Raw genomic sequence first — 22,577 nt, 5'->3', positions numbered from 1 at the left:
GAAAAAAAAAAAGAGAAAACCTTACCCATGTAAAGATTTACTTAGTGTAGAAGGTCTGCATTTCAGTGTATAAGTTAATGGAGTTGTATGGGTTTTTAGCAGTCAAGAACAAGGCCTCCAGCATCCATTTCTATCACCAAGTCACATGAGGTTATGAGCTGGGAGTTGTGTATCTTAATTCACTATTTTAGCTCCCAGCTTCATAGTAGGTATCACTTTTTGGAGTAGTCCATTCTGGTTTTGTTAGAGGAGGAGGTCTTCTAGTTAGTTGCTGTAATTGCTGTGTAAAGACTGACCAGAAATAGTGTATGGTGCAGTGGCGTATTCACATGGCTAAATTCACATAATGTGAGATTTCCTGCCTTTGTTAGGACATATTTTGCCATCCGGGGCAAAAAGCTCCATTTTTGCTTGGATCTACATGTGCTGAACCATGATACAGAATACACACCAGCGAAGCACTATACTCATGTCAAGTGTTCCTACGATAGGTACAAAGGTGTTAGTTTGTCTCATGGCTGAGCTAATATTCTGGTGTGTAGTGGGCCAGATCCTGCTATAAGATACAGTCATGGAATCATAGAATCATAGAATGTCCTGAGTTGGAAGGGACCCACAAGGATCTTCAAGTCCAATTCCTGTCCCTGCATAGGACAACCCTAAAATTCACACCATGGCTCTGAGGGCGTTGTCCAAGTGCTTCTTAAAATTGTCAGGCTTGGTGCCGTGACTGCCTCCCCAGGGAGCCTGGTCCAGTGCTCCACCACCCTACGGGAGAAGCTCCTTTTCCTAATATCCAACCTAAACCTCCCCTGGCACATCTTCCTGCCATTCCCTCGGGTCCTGTCATCGGTCACCAGGGAGAAGAGATCAGCGCCTGCCCCTGCTCCTCCCCTTGTGAGGAAGCTGCAGACCACAATGAGGTCTGCCCTCAGTCTCCCCTTCTCCAGGCTGAACAAACCAGGTGACTTTAGCTGCTCCTCATACGGTTTCCCCTCTAAACCCTTCACCAACTTTGTGGCCCTCCCCTGGACACTCTCTAGTAGCTTTATATCCTCAATATACTGTGGCACCCAAACTGCACGCAGCACTCGAGGTGAGGCCGCACCAGCGCAGAGCAGAGTGGGACAATCCCCTCCCTCGACCGGCTGCAATGCAGGGCTTGATGCACCCCAGGACATGGTTGGCCCTCTTGGCTGCCAGGGCACACCGTTGGCTCATGTTCAACTTGCCATCGACCAGAACCTGTATGTACACCCAGGGTTGCTGTGCCCTAGGTGCAAATTCTCTGCAGCCTCACCCTTACAACTGGTCTGGTGTAAGTCAAGGCACCATTCTTCCATCACGGGAAACAGGTGACATGGTGAAGTCTGCTCTGGAGTCTCTCTACCAGTTGGCGGATGCAGTAATAAAGTAATAAAATTTTTCTTGGACCAACTGGAGGTTCAGAGGTTCCAAGCTACATTTAAACAGGATCTGAACAAACAGTTCTGAGCCAAATGGATTCCTGGTGCAACTCTAATAAGTCTGGAGGAACTACACCTGGGATGACTTTAGTCCCACGCAGTATGTCAATGGTGAATCTCTCAATATGCCTGGCTGTAAGCATCTTTAAAAATGACATTCTCTTTATAGTACTAAATTCTGCTCTGCCAAATGTGGCAGCCAATGAGCTCTCCCAAGCTAAATACTATGAGGATTATGCATAAATACTGAAGTATCCTAATCAGCCTCTTGGTGAAAATTAATTGATCCATTACAGACAATAACTATTTGCTGAAGTTTTTATTCTGCATTTTTTACTTCTGTAAGTAGCATATGTGATTTCATTGGCTAGCTATTTTAAACCGTAGGGGACCATTCGTGGAACAGTACATATCCCTCTGAAATCCGAAATTGCCAGCTGCAATTATAGTCCGCATCTAGCATCTTCTCTAAGGACTATAAATGCTTCACTACTTTAATTTTGCTTGGCATTTGCATCACTGTGTGACAATTACTAAGCAATGGCAAAGGATGGATTCAGTAATGAAGTCTGGACAGTTAAGAAATACTGTCCAAATTGAAATATTCTTTCTATTGCAATCTAATGTTCATCAGTCTGTGCACATGGACACATCACATATAGATACAAAACACTGGTAAGATAGATACCTTCCTTTTTTCTGCTGAAATGTCTGTGGCTTTTTGCATATTAGAGAAGAGGAAAGATTTTTTTTCTCCTCTTATTTCTTGATTGTTTTTAACTACTCAAAAGGATAAGATAGTAAGTTGTAAATACTAGTAATTAAAAGGTCAGACTGGCAACTATATTATTCCAGATAAGGCTTGTGAAATTCTACCAATTTCAGTGATGTTACACTGATATAAAATGGGAATGAAAGAGCAGTGGCTCAGCTATTTTTTGAACTCATATATATACAGTTTTAATTATTTGAACTGATTGCCCCTAAGTCCTAGCTATATTAGAAGACATGATCAAGCATTATACCTCACACTGAATGAGCAGAGATGCAACTGGGGAAACAAACAATGATATCGAGAGAATATGGGGCTTACAAAGGAAGGGTTCTGGGTATTGCCGAAACTAGTTTCCCCTGTTAAAAAGAGATATGCTGAAGAAACATTGTTTAATGGGGAAAAAACAGGTTTTGGAGAGGTGCAATATATGATAAAAAACACCTGGTGCACAGTGAGCTGTGCAGAGTCAATGTTTGCAAATGACACTATTTACCTTCATCAGACAGGGCTGTAAAACTTCTGAGAGACCTAAGTAATATAGGCAAACAGGCAACACACTGGAAATGCTGTTCAATGTCATTGCAAGGTCAAGCAGTACACAGTAAGATCTGCTAAGAGACAAAAATTTCAACTCTCCACATGCTTCAAAAGGGTTAAAAATTAATCACATAAGCATTGGGACCTTGCTATCATGTGCTGCTCTTTGGGACCCAGAGCTCCATGTGCAGCCTAACAAGGTATTAGGCTGAATAAAGACTGGACTGAAAAATCCCAGTACCAGCAACAGTGCAGTGCCATCTTGCATACTTCGGGCATCACTGCTGAGGCCCTTCAACAATAATACTGAAGAATTAGACAGGTTTTGGAGTATTTTAGGCATCACCCAGCACAAAGACTTTCAAAGACAGACTGGAAAGATGTGGTTAGTTTATTCCAAAGAGGCAATACATGAGGCCATGAAAAAAGTAGACAAAATGCTGAAAGTGTGAAAGTGGTATTTACCAGGAGCTCCTATTCTTCCTGTCTTCACAACATGGTAGCTGTGTTCCTCCCTTATCTCCCCACCAGAAAAAAAGGAAAAAAAAAAAAAAAAGAAAACCCACAAGAAAATTCCCAACAACTGGCTGGTCTTCTCCTTGTAGTTTTCTCAGAGTCACACTGGAGGGCAACTAACAGTATTCACCAGCTCTGTATACCACCAGGTTGATAACAGTACTAAACTGATTACAGAAATAATGGCTGGAGCACAGGAGGTTCTTAGATATTTCTACCTGACCTCAGTTTACTAATTCTTGACAGAAATCTTCCACATTTAATGGCCATGCCCCCTACCCCATGCAATACAGAAAAAACCAGAACAGCTGGTGAATAACACTGTTATGAAGAAGAAAGAGTCTAGACAGGGTAAATCTGTCCAACCTGACCCAACCAAAGCAGGTACTGAAGGACAAAAGTATTTTGGATCAAGAAACGACTCAGCTACTCGCGGGAGGTGCAGTCAGAAGAGAAAGTTACACCTCTGCCTTTTGGCCAAACTAAAAGCCTATCCAATGACACCTGCAGCTACAGTCCAAAACACCATCAAAGCTGAACACTTCCCAGTGGTGCACCGAAGACAACCAAATCCACATAGTTCATGCTGATACTTAACACAACCAAAGATGCCATTGGATATGCCAGGAAAATGAAAGGGGCATTGTATGGGAAGTTATATTGGGGCAGAAATAATGTCTAGAGTCTTCTTTTTCCCTCCCATGGCTTTTCCTCTTGAACATTTTGAGCAAACAGATCTCAAGTATTTACAGTCTAAGGATAAAAACTGCATCCTACCACTTATTTCCAAAAGCAGGAGTTAGAAAAATGTTTGTCTCCTACCTTGTTAACTTTGTCCCAATCTGCTGCCTAAGTTCGAGCCTCTCTTCATCTGTCTGCATGGGAAGGATGTTCTTTTCCTCTAGCTCTCGCTTGGAAGGCCTGTTGCTTAGTTTGATTGCTAACGAGTCCTTCCTGCAGACTTTCATTGCCAGAGAGCCTGTGGGAGAGAGAAGAGGCTCTGCCAAAGGAGGTGTCATCATTTCATTACAGCATGCAGCAGGCAAAGAAGTACTAGCCAAGGGAGGATACTAGGTTCTCATTTACACTGGTATGGACTGTGGGAAAAGGGGTGTCAATTAACTTCACATACTCAATTAACCTCAATTCATATCATAATAAGGAAAAGCTGAATTTGGTAGGTATAGAGGAAAAAGAAATTAAAATATCGCTCCTCAGAGGGGAGTGGAGAAGAAAGGCTTGTTTCAGAATTTATAGTAGCATCTGTAGCTTTCTCTGGCACAACGCTTCTGAGCCATGTAATAGAATGAATAATTCAACCTCAGAATCTGGGCAGGCAGCAGAGCTACAGCATGAGGAAAGAGAGAGGTATCTCTCTCTCTTGCAACGTAATATCAAAACATCCAAGGTAGCACTAGAAGGGATCAAAATCAGAAGCAGCACAGATCTCTTGTACATTAATTGACACTGCTTCTCAGGCAGTGACAGTAGCAAAGACACTGTGAAAACCAGTGGTCTTTCATGGCTTAAGCTTGCTTTCGTAGGCTTGCATCCAAAGCAGTTCGAGCAGGGAAGACAGACACAAGTGGACAGAGAGACACAAACCCATGAGGGGTTTTGGGCCTTGGCAGGAACGTGAGATAGAGCAGTTCTGCTCTGTTTCTTAGTTTAAGAGCAAATACTGCTTAATTTCACTTGTAGGATACAGGGGGATTCTGAGAAGATGAAATATGCTTGTTTTAGAATCTTCTTTCTGTGTGTTTTAAAAAGGGTGTTGTTTGATTGTACTGCTCCCAGATTTTGGAAGAAAAGAAATCCAAGGGCCTGAATCTTCAGATTGACCTGCAGGATGACGAGCAGTTGTCACATGCAAAGTACTGTATCTTGTCTTCAAGGGAGAGGCCTACGACGCCACACCAAGGCAGGAGATGGATATTCTCACACAGGTCAGGAAGGGGCCACAGGTCCCTCTCCAGACTGTAATTGCGATACGGCTATCAATTAACCTCTCCTCTTCTTATCTGAGCCCAATTCTCTGATCGTGACCCCTCTCAAAGTATGGGCAGACTTATGATTCTGTCATGATTTCTTACTATATATAAAAGTTCTGATTCTGTATTGGTGGCACTTATTTCATCCTCCTGAAATAACTATTGAGCTGACCTTGACTTAAGCCAAAGGCAGGGCTTCTCTACACCATGGACACTTGAGAAAGTGAATCCAAAAGTCAATTTGGAAATGAACTAATAGAAGCCAAAACCAGTAATTTGAATTCTGTCTGAGAGCTACCCAGACAGGGATTAATGCAGATTAGGGAAAGCACTATAAATTCATACTACTTGTTATTGTGGATTAATTTACCAAGCATCCCCATGTAGTCACACCCTGAGAGATGCAAAAGCCATGGTCAAGAAAGAAAATTCACAGGCCTTGTGTTTACCTTGTGTATTGTGAGTTCAGAGTACAAATTAAATACATGAGAAAGGAAAAACAGCATGAGTCTTACTTGTAAATAATGAGTTATCCTCATCTTCATCTTCCTCTTCCTCCTCTTCCTGTCTTGGGTACAGGCAGGAAGAGTCTTCATAGTCAGTTTCATGAGGCACATTTTCTTTATTGTCATCGCATTCGATCACAACAGTTGGCACTTGTCTCATGTCTGGAAGGCCCCCAGGTCCTGTTTTTGTAACACTGTCACCTGTGTGTAAACCAGAGCTGTTGGGAAAGAAAAACAAACAAATAAACTAAAGGAAAGAGCTCAATGGAAGATGGAGCTGCTTCTCTCACTGTATTTAGGAACACAGTGGTCTTTCATCCCTTTTTGAGAAGAAATGAGACAGAAATATCATGACCAGCAAGACATCTAATGGGTTTAAACTGAGTACGTGTTAGATTTAAGGTACAACACTTGTTAGGGAGAGGTAGGACAGCACGCAGGCAGAAATACTGGCAGCCAGGACTGAGAATTAAAGATCTGTGGCAAATACAGCCTCAAGGCTTAGCGAGAATTGCACCAGCTACTCAGGCTGATAAGCATGTGTTCAGCCTTCAGAGGTCTGTGTGACCTCTCCACTGGCATGCAGGCAGGAAGGAGAAAATGTCTCACCTGAATGCAAAAGGTGGAGTGAGAGAGTGGGAGGAAGGGAAGTTATAGATTGTAGAGGAGGATTGTAAAAAGACAGAGAGAAACTATGACTTGCACTCCTTGGGCAAGATGATGTTGATTGACTTGAGGGGAAGGCAAGGGCACAACTCTCTGAAGTGCAGGGGACCAAGCATGTGAAACTGGGCTCGGAGGAAGGAGGCACTGGGAGCTGGTGAGAGCAACAAGGGACGGAGCCAAACCAAGGAGGTTTGTTTGCAAATAGCACGTTATATGTTGCGGGGGCTGCAGTGACGATAATCCTTCTCCTGCCCTGGCTTCTCACTCCAGCCAAGTGCTGGAGATCAATCTGAATTGGAGCTAAGATTGTATTTCTTCTGTCACATAAGGTGTGATTGATCATTTCCTGCAGCTTACTAAGTTAAGACCTGTGGGCAGTACTGCTACCATCTAGCTCTGTTTATGTGTTGATTTCAAAGCCCTTTACTGAGGAACATATCAATACAAGTAGGGAAACCGAAACTGAGAAGGTGAAGATCAAAGTCAAACAAAAGGTGAAAGGAAAAATCAGGAAAAGAATCAGGTTTCCTAAACCATTTTCATCTAACAGGTTATGCTGCTTTTCCAATGTGAAATGAGAATGAGAGACTGGCAGGCAAAAATGATAGCTGCTTAGGTTTATTTGTGAGTCAGCAGAAACCACCCTCTCTCTCAAGTCCCAGCTGAGGCAACTGCTATATGAAAGATGGGGAACATTTGTGTGTTGGACACCCTCTCTATATCAAACTCCCATTTTACTTTCCAGAAGAACATGGGTGTGAAAACAGATGTGCTGGCCGAGTTGCACTTGGGGCACACAAATTTGGGTCTGACCTTATCAAGTGCTGAGTAGCCTCAATTCCCTTGAATATTTTAGCCGGCTCAGAATACCTCTGGTATTCTGAAAAACTGTTGTATTCTTCTCTTTAAATTATTTTCTACTGAGTCAACTTGAAACATTTCTCTTTCTTCTAACGCTAACATTAACACGGGCTCTTAAATGGCTGCCAGATAACATCCCAGAAAGACTTCACAGAATGTACTTCTGGGTACGTGATGCTAGTCCACAATGTGCTTACAGATTAAGGAGAAGGAAAGGCTTCAGATCCTGTAAGCAAACCATACCATGCTGTTATCATCATCTTTGGCTTCAAAGAAATAATTCTGTTAATTGCAGCATTTACTACTGCAGACTAACCAACAATGAGATGCACAGCTTTTCTGGATGCCTTGAAGAGAGAAACTCAATTTTCTTAGTGATAGTCCATGTTTCGTACCACAAAGTAAGAGAGATTCATGAAGAACTGGCTTGTGAATTTTTGTATTAGACTTCAATGAATTCAACCCAAAAAATTTTATCCCAAAATTAGTTTTAAAATCCATCAGCTGAATTCTCCTAATGACACATAAATGCACTACAGTCTTTAAAAACTTTCAACTAACTTAATTTAATTGCTTCAATAATTTTATGAACTTTGTTTTTAAAATCTGTATTCTCTGTAACCTATTTTTGTGTAACGCTTTTTAAAAGGAAAGGTATGAAATTCAAAAGCCTGGAATTAAATTTCCAAGAGAAACTAAAATGCTGTGAAATTCTGTTAACATTGTTAAACAAAAAAACAAACTGGAAAATTTTCCAACGGTGAACACAACCACTGGATCATTCAGTTAATTTTAAAACAATACATACACAGAGAGTAAGTACAAGTTCAATAAGCCCCTTCTGGAAGTACAAATGAAATGAGCAAAAAGTAGTTCGGCATCCAGGACCATGTGGTGCTTCCCTGTTCTGCGAAGGATGTATGTAGGTTACATGCAGATGCATCCTTGTGAGCGTGCATACAGGGTCGCAGTTATCAACTCGGTTCACCAATTTAGGTTACCAAGCAGGTATTGGATGTCAACAAGATTTACGAATTACTACAGAGGATCTTTATTTGAACTAGTGATCTAGAAATCGGTGGCTTCTCATCTCATTGTAATTTTTCTGAATCATCCACTTTCTTGCTAATACTACTTTCTATTTTAAGCCCCTCATTTTTCTTGGTGTTTTGTGTTCATCTTGATTGAAATCAGCCTTTTCAACAGCGTTTTGACTAAGTCAGCTGTCTAAGCAAAGCACTTACAAAATACATGCAGTACTGCAGTATACTTAAGAAAGACGAATCAAGGTCACTGGAGTTTTCCGTTGTGTATAAATTTCTCTGGGTCATTAGCAAAAACCCCACATGGTCAGGTGGTCTGCACCACAAAATTTTTTAAGCATTATTTACCAAAAAGCACACTATTGTTTCAGACAGTCCATTTTAAATCAGCTTCGTGTTTTGCCACAAAATTAGAGAACAAAGCTACAGCTAAGCAAGTACTTGTTTTAAGACAAATGTATCTCAACACATAGATTTGAATAATTCATAGCTGACTAGTACAATCACTTGCAATTACTGTTGCATCATCTTTACATGATCAAAACTGCAAAAGTTACACCACTATAGCTTAAAATATTTCTAGTGAGAAAATATTTTAATGAAAAATCAGAATTTAGGCGTATGAGTGACTCATGGTAGAGACAAAATCGAAAAAGAAAGAAGTGAAATCCCTCCTGTAAAATCTAGTGGGAGAAAACCGCATGCTTCTCATCTGTCATCCCAGGCTCTTTGATTTTGGAATACACAGTTACATTTTTATCAGCATGTTTTCAGATCCACAGTACACCCTTCTGTACTTACCGGTTAAAATGAAAACTTGAAAAAACTTCAAACCATTGTATATGCCTTTCTACAATACAGGCATATGTATGAGAGACAGAGAGAGAAGGCAGAGCTATAAATATTGTGTTTCTATCCTTAGGCAATGCTAAAGTTTAGACAAAAAGCAATTCTCTTGACAAGTTTTAAGGAAGATAAATATTTTCTGACTCAAATACGTTTTATAAGATTTACAAGACACTGGCAGGAATGTTTAATGCATTTCATTTCATAAATTTACAGTCTGAAGCTGAACGGGGTGTCCCAGAGGAACTGGTCTCATGTACTGTCATTTTGGACACAGCGATTTTTCACTGCTCTGCCACGGATGCAATTCGAGCCCAAAGTGAGATATTGCCACTTAACAGCTCTTTAGTACACACACTGAACAAACGGAGGCCTCGATTCAGCTGCTAGTGTACAAGAGCCCACAGAGTAATTGAAATTAATTGTCGTCTTACGAGACAGACCGAGAACTATGTGGGCAAGGCAGAAAATAAGGCCATTTCAGATCAAGAAGCTGCCTCCCTAAGTCAAAATTAACATACATTCCAGTGGCACAAGAAGGTTTCTAAAGCTTCTTTTGTGGCTCTTTGTGACACATGGCTTTTGGGCATGGTCTTTCTTCTCAAATTCATTTGTCTGTCTTCTCAAATTCTTTTCAGTCAGGAAACCTTCTGCAGATTTTGGTGGCAGGGCTTACCAGATTTTCACCAACTCTTAGAATGCATTCTGAAATGGTAAAAAATGGCCCAGATCTAGCGTTTTTCTTATGCTTGACAACATACCCTTTGGGCTGAAGGGGAAAGTCGTTTGCTTAGGGCACAAATGGGCAACAGAGGTTGCAGAAAAAAGGTTACGTTGAAATTACACTCTTCTCTGTTTCAACTTAATCTATCATAAAGCTGGTAATTTATCAGAGAAAATAGAGGCAAACTGGCAGCACAAATGACATGTCATAATACTCATACTATGACAAGGGACAGATTGCCCTTCTGAGGATAGGTTATGAATAGACGTTATGAGTACCAGAAAACGTTTGCAATCAAAAGCGTTAAGTGTGCAAATGAACTTAATGTTCTGTAATGTCTGTAATAAAACTGAATAAAAAAAATCCAGGAATTAACTGCCATTTTAAGTCATAAGAACAACTGGGACTTGAATAGCTATTACACGCTTTTAATGTACCTTAAGACATTAACTGATTAATATGCACTAGGTCTAGGTGAGGCAGTGACATGCAACCACTCCTGCAGAGGGGAAAATAGAGGTAGAGAAGGTTAGTAGATTTCTCAAGGTCAAAGACAGCAAAAGAACTTCTGACTTCCAGGCCGGTACAGAGGGACAGCTCATTTTTCTCCGGCAAGCTTCTGGCTCATTGGCAAAGCACTGATTTCAAGTATCAGCCTTCGGATGCTGTTAGACTATACAGATTCCAGAGACCTCATCTGTGAAAGCAAAGAATCCAGATTGCTAGAGGAAGTGAATGGTCTAGTCTTTCATTGTTTGCTCCTGTCCACACTCATAGTCCTGGTGGAGAGAAGAGTTGTAACGTCTAAGAAAAGTTTACCGAGCAAAATGTGGAATTGATACAAACTGGTTATGGATTCGGTGAATATCAATGGAGTTTAACAGACTTGAGGAACTTCCACTGCACTAGGAGCATAGAAACTAGACACAGGGAAGAAAAAAAAATTATCCTAAAGGAAAAAAAAAGACAAAATTTAGAGCAGAATACTGATCCGCCCTCGTCTACATAATCCTCCCCTATTAAAAACAAAATACTACTCTAAATAATCCCCCAAATTACCTGACTTGGCAGCATTATTACTGTAAGATCATGGCAATTATTCTATAATGTTGTAGGATTCTTTTGAGATAAAGACTGAGATCAGCCAAAATAAATGCTGCCAAAGAACTTAGCATTCTGCAGAAGGTGCCTCAGAGACTTGTCAGGCTCTCTCGTCTCCTCAAGATCATTGACCCAACAACAGTGACCCAGTATCATGTTATCCTAGAAGGAATAGTAAAGCTCAGGAACCCACTGCATATCCTATGCATGCAACAGATGTGAGCACACTACCAAATTTTAAAGAGAGGAAAGCAGATCTAGGATCTGTGCAGTTTTAAAAAGCCCTCAGTACTTCTGGGCTGAAGTGTCCAGTGACAAATGCTGCTGTATGAGTTCCGCTGGGTTTAATCCAGGTTTTATATAATTATGGGTAAAGAACTGTTGTCAAAAATACTAGAAAACAGTGGCATTTGGTGCAAATAATCCTCTGCCAAGTTAAAAACATGTATTTTAAAAATCTGCACAAATTTTCAAGAAAAGTTAGCAAATTTACTAAGACCACAATGTGGCATGAAAAAGCAATTTAAGTATTTAACAGCAAATGTCAGGTCCACAGACTCTTTTACCTGTAAATACTATGAAAATAACAATTGCTGTTTCAGAGGAAACAGTCATCACCTATTTTCTCTCTTGTGAATGCAAACATTATTGATTTGTTTTGATGAGGAGAATAACTGAAGTACGCAATAGTTTATTTCATGATTGAAATAATAGTCAATCAACAAAAAAAGCCTAGGAAAAAATCAACTGCCTGCAATATCATGAACTAGGATTCATTTTCATTTAAAATGTGAAGTATCAGTGTCACAACCTTTTCTTATTTCCTCCTACAAAGCGAGGCAACTCCTTTATATTGGGAAATGAATCCTTGCTTATTCAGCTTTTAACAAGCAGCAGAGCTTCAGCTTCAAATTAATAGTTTAAACCAAGCAGCATCACCTTCTTTAAATCAGTTGAACGTATTTGTATACATAAACATGATGGATGCCTAGAAACTGGAGCATTCATTGCTGTGGGGCAACAGATGCCACAATGAAGTCATACTCTGAGAGATGTCACTGGGCTCAGGATACAAAGTACCTTCTGCACACACTGTGAGCCAGCCAGTAAGACATCTGACCTATGCTGGGGACGCATGGGCAGTGCAGCCTCAAAGGAGCCTTTGAGAGACACCAGTTATCCTCTGTGCTCGGTGCACCAAGCTTTGGGGTGGTGCAGATGCATGTGACCAGCCCTGCTGGCAATGTGAGAGGTAACTGCGTAGTCACTGGGCATAAGGGGGAATGTGGATGCTTTTTCCGATCCTACTGCTGGAGGCCTTTTACTGATGGGAAGAGGAACCTCTCTCACAGCCCTAACAGTTTTCCCCCAGCAGAGATTTCCCCCACACTGCAGAAACATCAGCCCCCCCTGATATAGCCACAGAGGTCTCACTAAGCCTGGTACTAAAATAAGCTGGCAGTATGGGACAGCCTCGGTCCCCTGACTGTTTTTCATGCAGTAAGGAGAACCTGCCATCCCTAATCAAATTATTTTTAACTATGCACTATAATGAAGGTAATATTATCACAAACAGGTATTGGGGCAAATCATTAGGCATTTTGTCTGTTAGACCACATATTTTCACCTCCTGTCTGAGAGAAGGATGATGTGAGGCTTGTAGAACACACTGCCTATAAAGCTGTCCTTGGTACTAAATAGAACATCATTTTTTGGACTACCTTCCCTGTTCTGGGGCTTGCTCAGTTTTCCTCTACAAGATGGAATATATTTTCCAAAGCTTGCTGATCTTGCAGTCTATGAGGACAGCTTGGCTTTATACAACACGCTTCACTTAGACTATCTGAAGCAGCTTTCAGAGATACCCACAAGTGACAATAACAGAAAACAGCCCCAAGGTGGGTAAGGCTTTTCTGATCAAATGTACAACCTTCCTCCAGATGCAGATGGCTAAGAAGGTAGCTGCTGTGGAATGGGTTAAATACATATTTTAAGATCAAACATATAATTTAATTTAAATTAATTGAAATAGTATATTAAAACCTCTCTGAATAACTTGTAGGAAGTCCTTATAGGTTGTTTCAAGCTAATTGGTAACACTAGTCACATGCCCTGGTTGAGTGGCACATTTGGTTTTTATTGCTCTTTTGTGAATCTTCAATTTTCTCTTTTTTTTTTTTTTTTTTGCAACCCTCCACATAACTAGAGCTTTGCAGTTATGAACTTTGCAATATATATTGCCAGCCTGTCCTATTAACATCTTTTCCACTGGCTGTATTATTGAGCTCCTTGAACAGGACAACAGGGTCCAGAAAATGTGGTCTTTTTCTCCTTTCTGCCACAAACTTGTCAAACAAGCCTGGAAAGGCTCTTTCCCCTTCTCTGTTTCTCCAGCAGTGACAGCCCCAGAGGAGAGGCCTCATTCAAATACTGTCAACATAACTCAAGTGGTGATATTGATACTGAGGTTAGCAGGAAACAGTGCACATCAATATGTAATTTTAAAAGGTGATCCATTACCTTTCTAGCCTTTGCATGGTCATGGCTAGTGTTTTGTTCAGTTCCTCTATCATCCGACACCCTGAAGGGTGAATGGGCAACGTGCTGGACCCAGAAGGCAGGTGCTGGCTGTGGCTGCCGTACTGGAGCTGGTGCTGGTGAGCTGCTAACTGGGATGGCAGGACAGTGTGATGGTGCTGGGTCAAAGGCTGCTGGGAGCTCTTCTGCGTTGAATAGGTTGAGAGAGAGAGGTCTGGCCCCCCTAAAGGCATGCAAATCATGACTTTCTTTGGAGGTAGTGGAGGTGACAGTTTAACTGGCATACAAGGCAGTTTCACAGGAGCGCCAGGATCTAAAACAGAAGAAAGAGAGGCCCTGGTATTATTTTTCATGTCAGTGAGATGGAGAACAGAGTATCTGCCTGGGCAAGCAGGTACTGAGGTTGTTAGTCAACGTGGGAGTGTACACCCCTTCCCTGCTGCGACAGACAGCTCTGTGTAGCGTGTACTCGGCCCGGCCTTCAGGAAAATTACTGTTACTTTGCAGCACTACCAAGTCTCACAAAAAACATCCCAGGGCTGTGCACGCCCCTTAATAAACATGTTAAGCAGTGCTTAACAAGGCTCATAGCATACTTTGATGCTTTAAAGGCCTAATCCTCCAAAACGGCCCTGTGAGGTAAGCACAATGTCTCCTGCTCAACAGGCAGGCAAACGGGGAGAGCAATTCAGTGTCTGAAGTTACAGAATGACTCACCACCACTACTGCTGGAGCAAAAGCTCAGGGTCTCCTGATCCTTCGCAGCCACTGCAGTGCAATTACTACAAGTCACATTTCTTACAGCTTTGTAATGTGCAAAACATCTGGTGTTAAAAATTACATTACAGGGCAAGAGAGAAAAGAAATAGGGTTTGAATACTAAACAGGACGGGTCTGGAAAAACGAAGGGTACAGGAGGAGAAAATGATAAAAGGCAGAAGATTGTTAGGATTAATGTTTTATTTTACAGAAGACTTGGCAGGCACTTTTCTCTGGACTCACACACTGAATTTTAACCTTTTTAGCGCTAGGCATGTTCCTTGAATCACACAGTTGACCTGCCAGGCAAAGACTCCCCTGACATGGGAAACTGATGAAAGGTCCACAAACAAATCTCTTTGCCAGGACTCAAATGCAATATGGAGACTTTTGGAGTTGCCCTGTGGAAAGTTTTCAGATGGGAAAAGAAGTTAATGGAAGGGCTTATATATCCCAGGATGGGTGTGGGAAATGGCCACCATCTATGCTAAGAGCAAAAATGAAAGCAAATATATATGCTGAGAGCTGCAACCGTGAGTTTGTGTTTAGGAAGAAGGTAGACCCTTTCCAGCCTGGAATACTACAGACATTTGGCTCTGCAATGCAGCTCTGTGGGCCGGGCTTGCATGCTCTTTGGCCTCTTGTTGCTTCAGTTCTCTCTTCTTGCTGTAACATGGTAAAGGAACTGAAGGGCTAGAATCTTCTTTTGACCCGAGAAAGCTTGGGAGTAAGATGTTGTCCCCCAGGTTTCAAAGGTCATCACCCTCCTGAGCGATACCAGATTTCTAAAGTCCTTTTCCAGATGGTTCTTTTTAGCAGTAACTTTCCTTCTCCTTGCCCCCTTTATTCCTTCCTCCCTTCCGGCCTATTCTGGGTATTGCCTGTGTTACCATCCATATCTACTAGACAGGGCGCACAAGGTTGATACTAGGATTTCCAAGCACTAACACTTCTTTAAATTATTAACGACAGTAATGTGGAAAAAGACCATGCATGAAGCCAAGCTCACATATGACCTTAGACTTTTTTTAGTGCTAGTCGTAGCTTCATTATATCCACACAAAGTATCCACTTGATACTAGCGTTTTTACTATGCTAGGAACAACACACTGACAGCAAGTATTCCCTTTCTTCAAAGGGCTTATAGGCTATAGACATAGGAGAGGTAGAGGGTGCACAAAGATGAAATAGAAACATGGAGAGAAAGTGGTCTTCCCATGATGCAGAGTGGAGAGAGTTACAAAAAGCAGAACTCAGATCTTTCAGTTTTCAGTGCAACATCACATCCACTTGAGATGTCTCTTGAAGGCAAAAATTCTAATGGCTCCGCCAAGGCTGAAATTTAACTTATGGGCTTGCCAAACCACAGGGTGCTGCCCTCTCCTCTAAAGCAGATTGCCTCTTTACAGTAGAAAAAACCATACTTTCAGGACTTCCTATTCAAGCACAAGACGTTCTCCAAGTTACTGTGTTTTTTCTTACATACTGTGTGTGTTTCCTCTTTGCATCCTCCATAAAAGAACACAAAATCTTCAATAAAAGATAAATAACAGAAAGAGTAAAGAGTAAATTGTATAGAGCCCTGAGAATAAGGCTTCTATGGGATTTGTAGCAAGAAAGTGTTTTCGTACACTTGTGCTCCAGGCAATTTAACTTCTAGAGCTGGTCTTGAATTACAAAGATTACACTGAGATCTGCACTTCCATTTTGAAAAGTGCAGGTTCGATTGTTGGTTTACACTCTTCAAAACAAAGGTATAGACCTTTAGTTACCATTTAGGTTTAAATAAATCCTTCACACCAACAGGTTTCAGTGGTATCAGTGCTGGGTGACTCTGCTGGACACCTGCCAAAAATCTTGTCTTATTTTTAACGTAAGGCTTTATTCAGACCAACTGTGTTTCACCCAGATTCTTAAGCCTGCCTGAATATGGCCCTAATACTTAAATAGAGCCTTGAAAATGAAAAAGAGGCATTAAATCTACTTGTCTGCCCTTCACCTTTGGGCCAATTCTACTTGTCTGTTAAAAAAAATGGCTAAAAGGAGAATGACTGCAATAGGAGATGAGTTCGATCCATTCGTTTGGAAACGTGTCAGTATTTCTTCACCGACATTGGTAACGGAGACCTTGTACTGCAAGTTTTACTGCACGGTCAGATCAGTGAGCATGCTGAACAAATAGGCCTTGCTGAAAACCATGGGCTCCAGGCATGCTGTTGGAAACTGCACTACCATCATCTAGAGTAAACGAGAGAACTTGTCCCTGGGTGTAAGAGTGAGAAGACTGTGTTTTACATTTCTTTCCTGTTTAATTTCACAATGTATGTGATGTATGAACCAGGAGTGGAAACAGTTATTGTTTCCAGCATGGAATATCCATCAGACATGGACATCTGTAGATGAACAAGAAGCTGGACAGTGGAAATATGAACAAGGAGTCTGTGATAAGTGTCTTCTCAGCGGAACATTACCATGGTCTTAAATCATTGCACAAAGCACTCATATGACAGAAGAGAAGCGAACTGTGTGAAGCCAGGTGTGCAAGTCTGATTAATCTCTTTTGGCTGAGGTTCTTCATGCTCAAGAGAATAATGAGCAATTTTGCAAGATATTGGTTCCCAACAGGGTTGTGACCACTCAGCACTGTGCATGGTTAAGTAGTAACTGTGCCAGAATTGATGACAGAGATGTTAAGACATAAAAACCTTTCCACTGCTGATTACAATAGAATACTTAAAAGACGGTGTGGATGCCACAATATTTGCTGCACATCAGACCTATGACAAACAGGTCTGCCCTTACCCCTTCCATATAGATAATTCTTCTAATACCTATAGTTACTGCATTTCTGCTTGGGTTTTTCAGGAGATAGGTAAATATACTTTTACTCTCTGCACAGAAGGTGTGCCCATGTGTGGTTCTTTTGATGTGTTTGTGGTACACTGAAGCTGTATGCTGACTACACCAAATCTGATGCCTCTCAGCCATTGAACATGGCTGGAGAGTTGGTCAGCACATGTTGCAGATACAGCATTTGCAGACAGAGTGCTAGGAAGTCCTGGATGTATGGCAGCAAATACTGCTCCAGCAGGGCTGCTAGAAAATCCTCCCCTAGCACAACTAATGTATGGAGTAAGAGGGCATGCCTGGGAATCCTGGGCTTGCGCAGAGCTAGCTGTGTTTGGTCTCCTGCCAGTGGGAGGAAAGCTCTTGACTCCCTGTGATGCCAAACAGAAGCTAGCATTGTACCCCAACAGCAAGGAAGGCCAACAGCCTCCTGGGTTGTAAGAATAGAAGCACAGCCAGGAGATCAAGGGATTATTCCCCTTCTATTCAGCATTCCTTGGACTGTATATACATTACTGTGTCAAGCTTTGGGCCTCCCAGGAAAGCCATCAAAAACCTAGAATGAGTTGAGCAGAGAGCCACCATGATGGTTGAGGGCTGGAGCACCTGACCTGGCTGGACAAAGCCCTAGGCAACCTTTTCTGATCCCATAGCTGGCCTGCTTTGAGCAGGAAGTTGGACTGGAGACTTGCTGAGGTTCATTCCCACCTGAATTACCTTATGCTATGACCTTTGCTGTACTATAGACAAGTAATACAACTTGTCATAAAGTTAATGAGTTACTCTCTAAATTCCATCCAAGTAATGAATTCTGTGACGTGTGAAAAAAATGTGCAAAAACCAGCATGGCCTGTCGAGGGAGCTCCATGGTGGAAATGAGCTGATATGCCTGATATTTGCTGGCAGCATTTGGGCAAGTAGCTTTTACTTTTTCAGGTCTTCTCTCCAGGAATCACTTGTGTCTAAACAGTGGGAGTCTCTTTCCTTATTTCAATGAGTTTTTTGGGCAGATTCATAAAGACAAGTTAAAAACTGTTCTGAAAGATCTGCCATGCACCTCCTGCTGACTACAGCAAGATCTGCAGCCATGTCTTCAGGGAAGATTTGAGACTGAAATTCCGTGCTGTTCTTCTGCACCATGTATGCATCCAAGGTTGAAGTTCAATTTGGAGAACACAAGCGAAGCATGCTTAGCCTAACGGTTGAGAATTACAGCTCTGCATGAATTCCCATGCAGAGTCTTGAAGAGGGTTTCAAAGATGAGAAGATTTCCTGCTGCCTGTATGTGTTAGGTACTCCCCCCCAGGTAGCGGCAGGCAGAGGAAGTGCGGAGAGAGCAACTGCATCAGGGTCTAGTTTCCCACGGGAGCCTGGGAGCGCTGGTGAAGGAAAGCTGCTTTTGCTCTGCTGCTTATCCGTCAAGCACACAGTGAAAAGAGAACTGTCCATTGCCGCCACGTGAATGCAACCTGTCTTCATGAATGTGGCCTGCCAGAGCAGGCACCAGGAGGCAACGTCACAGAGGAGGAAGTGTGTGGATAATGCCTTGGGATCTACAGAGGAGCCTTCTGAGACACATGTGACTGTTGCGTTATAAAATACTGCAGAGAATATTTATTGGATGAATTGAGTTGTAAATACTTTTATAACGTTGTAACTACCAGCTGTGTTGTGGCAATGCAGCAGGACACCAGGCATCCATTTTCTCAAACCTCATCCTTCGCTTGTCTGCATTATTAGAAGTAACTTTTGGAGACTTGTAACATTTCCTACCCTGTTAAATATTTGCCTCTAATTATGAATTAGTTCTTACTCTACAGAGAAATAAGTAGCAAGCACAATCTCAGAACTAAAAATGTGTTATGCCTTTCCTCAAAATCCTGAATGAAGAAAGCAAGAGAATACAAAAGGTATTTTCAAAGCTTAAATACAATAGCTGAGTGGCCATATACAACCAGGCTACACCCTACTAATATTAGGCTAACTTTGGGCTCAAATACACTGAGGTGTTGTTGAGATCCCAGCTTAGTGGCATATATTTTGTTCTCCAATGTTTTTGGGGACTTTATGGGTTACTGGCAGTTCAGCTGTTTGAATGGAGAATATCTAATTAATTTCAGAAAACATTATCTGTGCTGGTGAGAAGTAACAGCTTAATGAATCATGATCAAAAGTTTTACTCCACTGGGGTATGTTGTCTATCAAATCAGATGTGACCAGTCTTGTTGCTTTTGGCCATTGAAGATTTTATGATAATCTGGAGACTTTACCCCAGCAGACCAATTAAATTTGGTCCCAGGTGATTATTTCAGCTCCTCCTACATTTTCAACGAAGGGGGCTGAAAATGTTGTCCTAAATGCCAGGGTTCTGCTTGTGGATATGGAGAATTAAAATGGTGAAAGAAATTCTGTCCATGAATGTTGTCCAATAATGATCATATCTGAAAACGAGAAGAAAGCTCACCAGGAGGTGACAGGCCAACAGCAAATGAAGAGCAGTGAAACAATGGTATCAAAACAGTTAAGGATCAGGCTTTTCTCCTAGGGTTGCCTGCCTTCTAGGGCTGCATGGGCACTTCCACACCCAGTGCTGTGACAGGGACATCCCCTGTGGACGCAGCATCATCAAAACCGTGGAAGATGGCGCTAGGCAAGGCACGGAGCATCTTCTGCAGCAGCAGTGGCATCACTTCCAGTGGCTGCTCTGCAGTCTGCTCTTGGCTCTGTCCCCATTCCTGCACTGTCCCATCCCCACAGTACCTCCGCCTTGAGAAGAAGCATGCCAAGGTTGCTTGATTTATATTTGCTAGAGACAATTCTCTTTTCCTGTCACCTTTAAAACATGTTTTTTCTTTTCATTCTCTCCAAAATTAAATGTGCTCTTATATGTTTTTTTTAAAGCCTGCTCTTTTATGTGCATTTCTTATCAGGGGGAAGGCCAATCTTTGTCTTGGCACAGGCAGACAGATGCTTGAGATGGTTCACAAATGCTTTCAGAGGTGACGAATGTTTCCTTTCCATTTCTAAAACCTGTATTAAGTCCTTTGCCAAACCCTGCAAGTCAGTCTTCATGCCTTTATTGAAGAAATTTGGGGTAAGTTCACAGCAAGAAGGCGGTTAGACTCAAAGGAAGCTTTTCTTTCCTCAAGTTTTGTACTTTAAATATTTCTCCTTTCTTTTTTTCTGCTGACCATGTCTGTAGTGATTTTATAATATGCTTATATAAAACATGTCTCTATTAAATAAATATACATATGTACAAATACACATATACATGTACCTTGAGTACTGTGTGCAGTTTGGGTGCCACAGTACATTAAGGATATAAAGCTACTAGAGAGTGTCCAGGGGAGGGCCACAAAGTTGGTGAAGGGTTTAGAGGGGAAACCATATGAGGAGCAGCTAAAGTCACCTGGTTTGTTCAGCCTGGAGAAGGGGAGACTGAGGGCAGACCTCATTGTGGTCTGCAGCTTCCTCACAAGGGGAGGAGCAGGGGCAGGCGCTGATCTCTTCTCCCTGGTGACCGATGACAGGACCCGAGGGAATGGCAGGGAGATGTGCCAGGGGAGGTTTAGGTTGGGTATTAGGAAAAGGAGCTTCTCCCGTAGGGTGGTGGAGCACTGGAACAGGCTCCCTGGGGAGGCAGTCACGGCACAAAGCCTGACAATTTTAAGAAGCACTTGGACAACGCCCTCAGAGCCATGGTGTGAATTTGGGGCTGTCCTGTGCAGGGGCAGGAGCTGGGCTCGGTGATCCTTGTGGGTCCCTTCCAACTCAGGACATTCTGTGATTCTATGATATCTTAAGACAGAAGCGAAGAGGCAGTTCTGCATTTTCAGATGTGTACCTGAACCCTTCACAAGATCAAATCTCCCTTTGCAGTCTTCTTGAACGGAGCTACCAGACCATTAAAACACCGTCACTCTCCATTAGCCAAGCCCAGTATGTCTTAATCTGTCCTTCAACCTTCTCAGAAAATCTTCAGTAGAAAAATGGGTATGCAGCAAGAACAGAAAATTCTTCGCCTCAAACACCAGAATTAAAATTTTACTTGTTTTCTCACACACAAGCTGAGGATGTCTCTGGAGTAATTAGTAAAAGAATACCATTAATTCTGCTTCTCACTGATGAGGGTGCTTCATTAGGATTGATTGCTCATTTCCAAAGATTATACACGGCTAAAATAATTACCAGTGGAGAACACAAGGCACTGAACGACAGGTATATTCTTTAGACCACCAAAGTAAATGGACCCTTAAGAATAAGTTTAATGCTTTTATTTATAAGGTTTAAATGAGGCTTTCAGTTCCACCAGGAAATATGTCAATTAAATTAGGGTCCTGTGACTAAATCTGAATCTCTGTTCCTTTTCCCCGAGGGTTCTGTATACGCATGTACAAGAGTGTCTATATGCACATACAAGAGTTTATTTAAGACTGGATGATAGACCACTAAAGGCCACCATAAAGTAAGAGAAGTCACAGTTCTGTTTACTTTCATTGGAAAGCCATCACCATCAGGCAATTGACTTATGCGGATAGCTTCAGCCCAATTCTACTTCACACAAAATTTCCAGCTGCAAAAACACCCACACCAGAAGCCTTCATCCTTTGATTCTTCTGCTATCTCTTACAAAAGAAAGGCTTATGAATGAAGGACATTTAGTATCTGAGTTTTCTCCTACGCTATTCTTATTTTTTTTTTATTTCTTCCATGTTGGCCTCATTTCTGAGCAGCTTCTTATAATTGGGACAGAGTGTTATGGGAGATCATAGGAAGCTAGTTTTGTCCTCACCTGAAGCCATTAATACTGCTGCCTGGCTTTGCAGGCTGCAGAGCTGCCCATTCCATATAAGGCAAAACACTAACCATTATGTGTAGATTTTGGCAGGCAAGAAAGAAAAGAGATTTCACATAAAATGAACAAAACCATACAGAACAAAAATGTGTGGTCATCCAAATAGAAACGTGCAGAGACTACATAAAGGTATGAGAGAAAACCAGAACATGCCCTTTCCTAATGAGCTCTTTCCTGATATATATCTTAACCCAAATAAAATGAGTATTAACTGTGAGGACAAAAAAGCCATCTAGAATCTATTAGCGTAGGCTGAGCGTTTCTCACATCAGCCCTGAAAAGATCAGGGCAGTGTTGACAGAAGAAGATCAACCCAGTGAGAAGACTGGTAGCTGCCCCAGAACAGAGGTGCAGCACACCTCATCTTGAAATCAGGGTTTTGAGGTGAGCAGCAGCTGCAGTTATGAGCAGACTGTTCAAAAGGTGCAGGCAAGCATTTAGGGAACCATTTTTTGGTCTATGTAAATGTAGCCATCCTTTGCTTCAGTGGTCTAAATGAGAGACTGGAGAGAGGAGACCCACCAATCCCCCTTCCACATGTAC

General features: G+C 41.9%; 1 protein-coding gene across 5 annotated transcripts in view; it reads right to left on the bottom strand.

Annotated features, from left to right (window-relative positions):
• Positions 1 to 22,577, bottom strand: part of PHACTR1 (phosphatase and actin regulator 1) — a 311,643-nt gene that overhangs the window by 44,689 nt on the left and 244,377 nt on the right. For all 5 annotated transcript variants that reach the window (XM_064443598.1, XM_064443601.1, XM_064443599.1 and 2 more), the window contains 3 exons: positions 13,553 to 13,883; positions 5,801 to 6,009; positions 4,117 to 4,273 (listed from right to left, as the gene is read on the bottom strand). In XM_064443598.1, coding sequence (XP_064299668.1) covers positions 4,117 to 4,273; positions 5,801 to 6,009; positions 13,553 to 13,883 — 697 coding nt within the window. The remainder of the gene's footprint in view (positions 1 to 4,116; positions 4,274 to 5,800; positions 6,010 to 13,552; positions 13,884 to 22,577) is intronic.

Source organism: Phalacrocorax carbo, chromosome 2, assembly GCF_963921805.1.
Source record: "Phalacrocorax carbo chromosome 2, bPhaCar2.1, whole genome shotgun sequence".
Lineage (NCBI taxonomy): Eukaryota > Metazoa > Chordata > Aves > Suliformes > Phalacrocoracidae > Phalacrocorax > Phalacrocorax carbo.
This window is presented reverse-complemented; position numbering and strand designations above follow the sequence as displayed.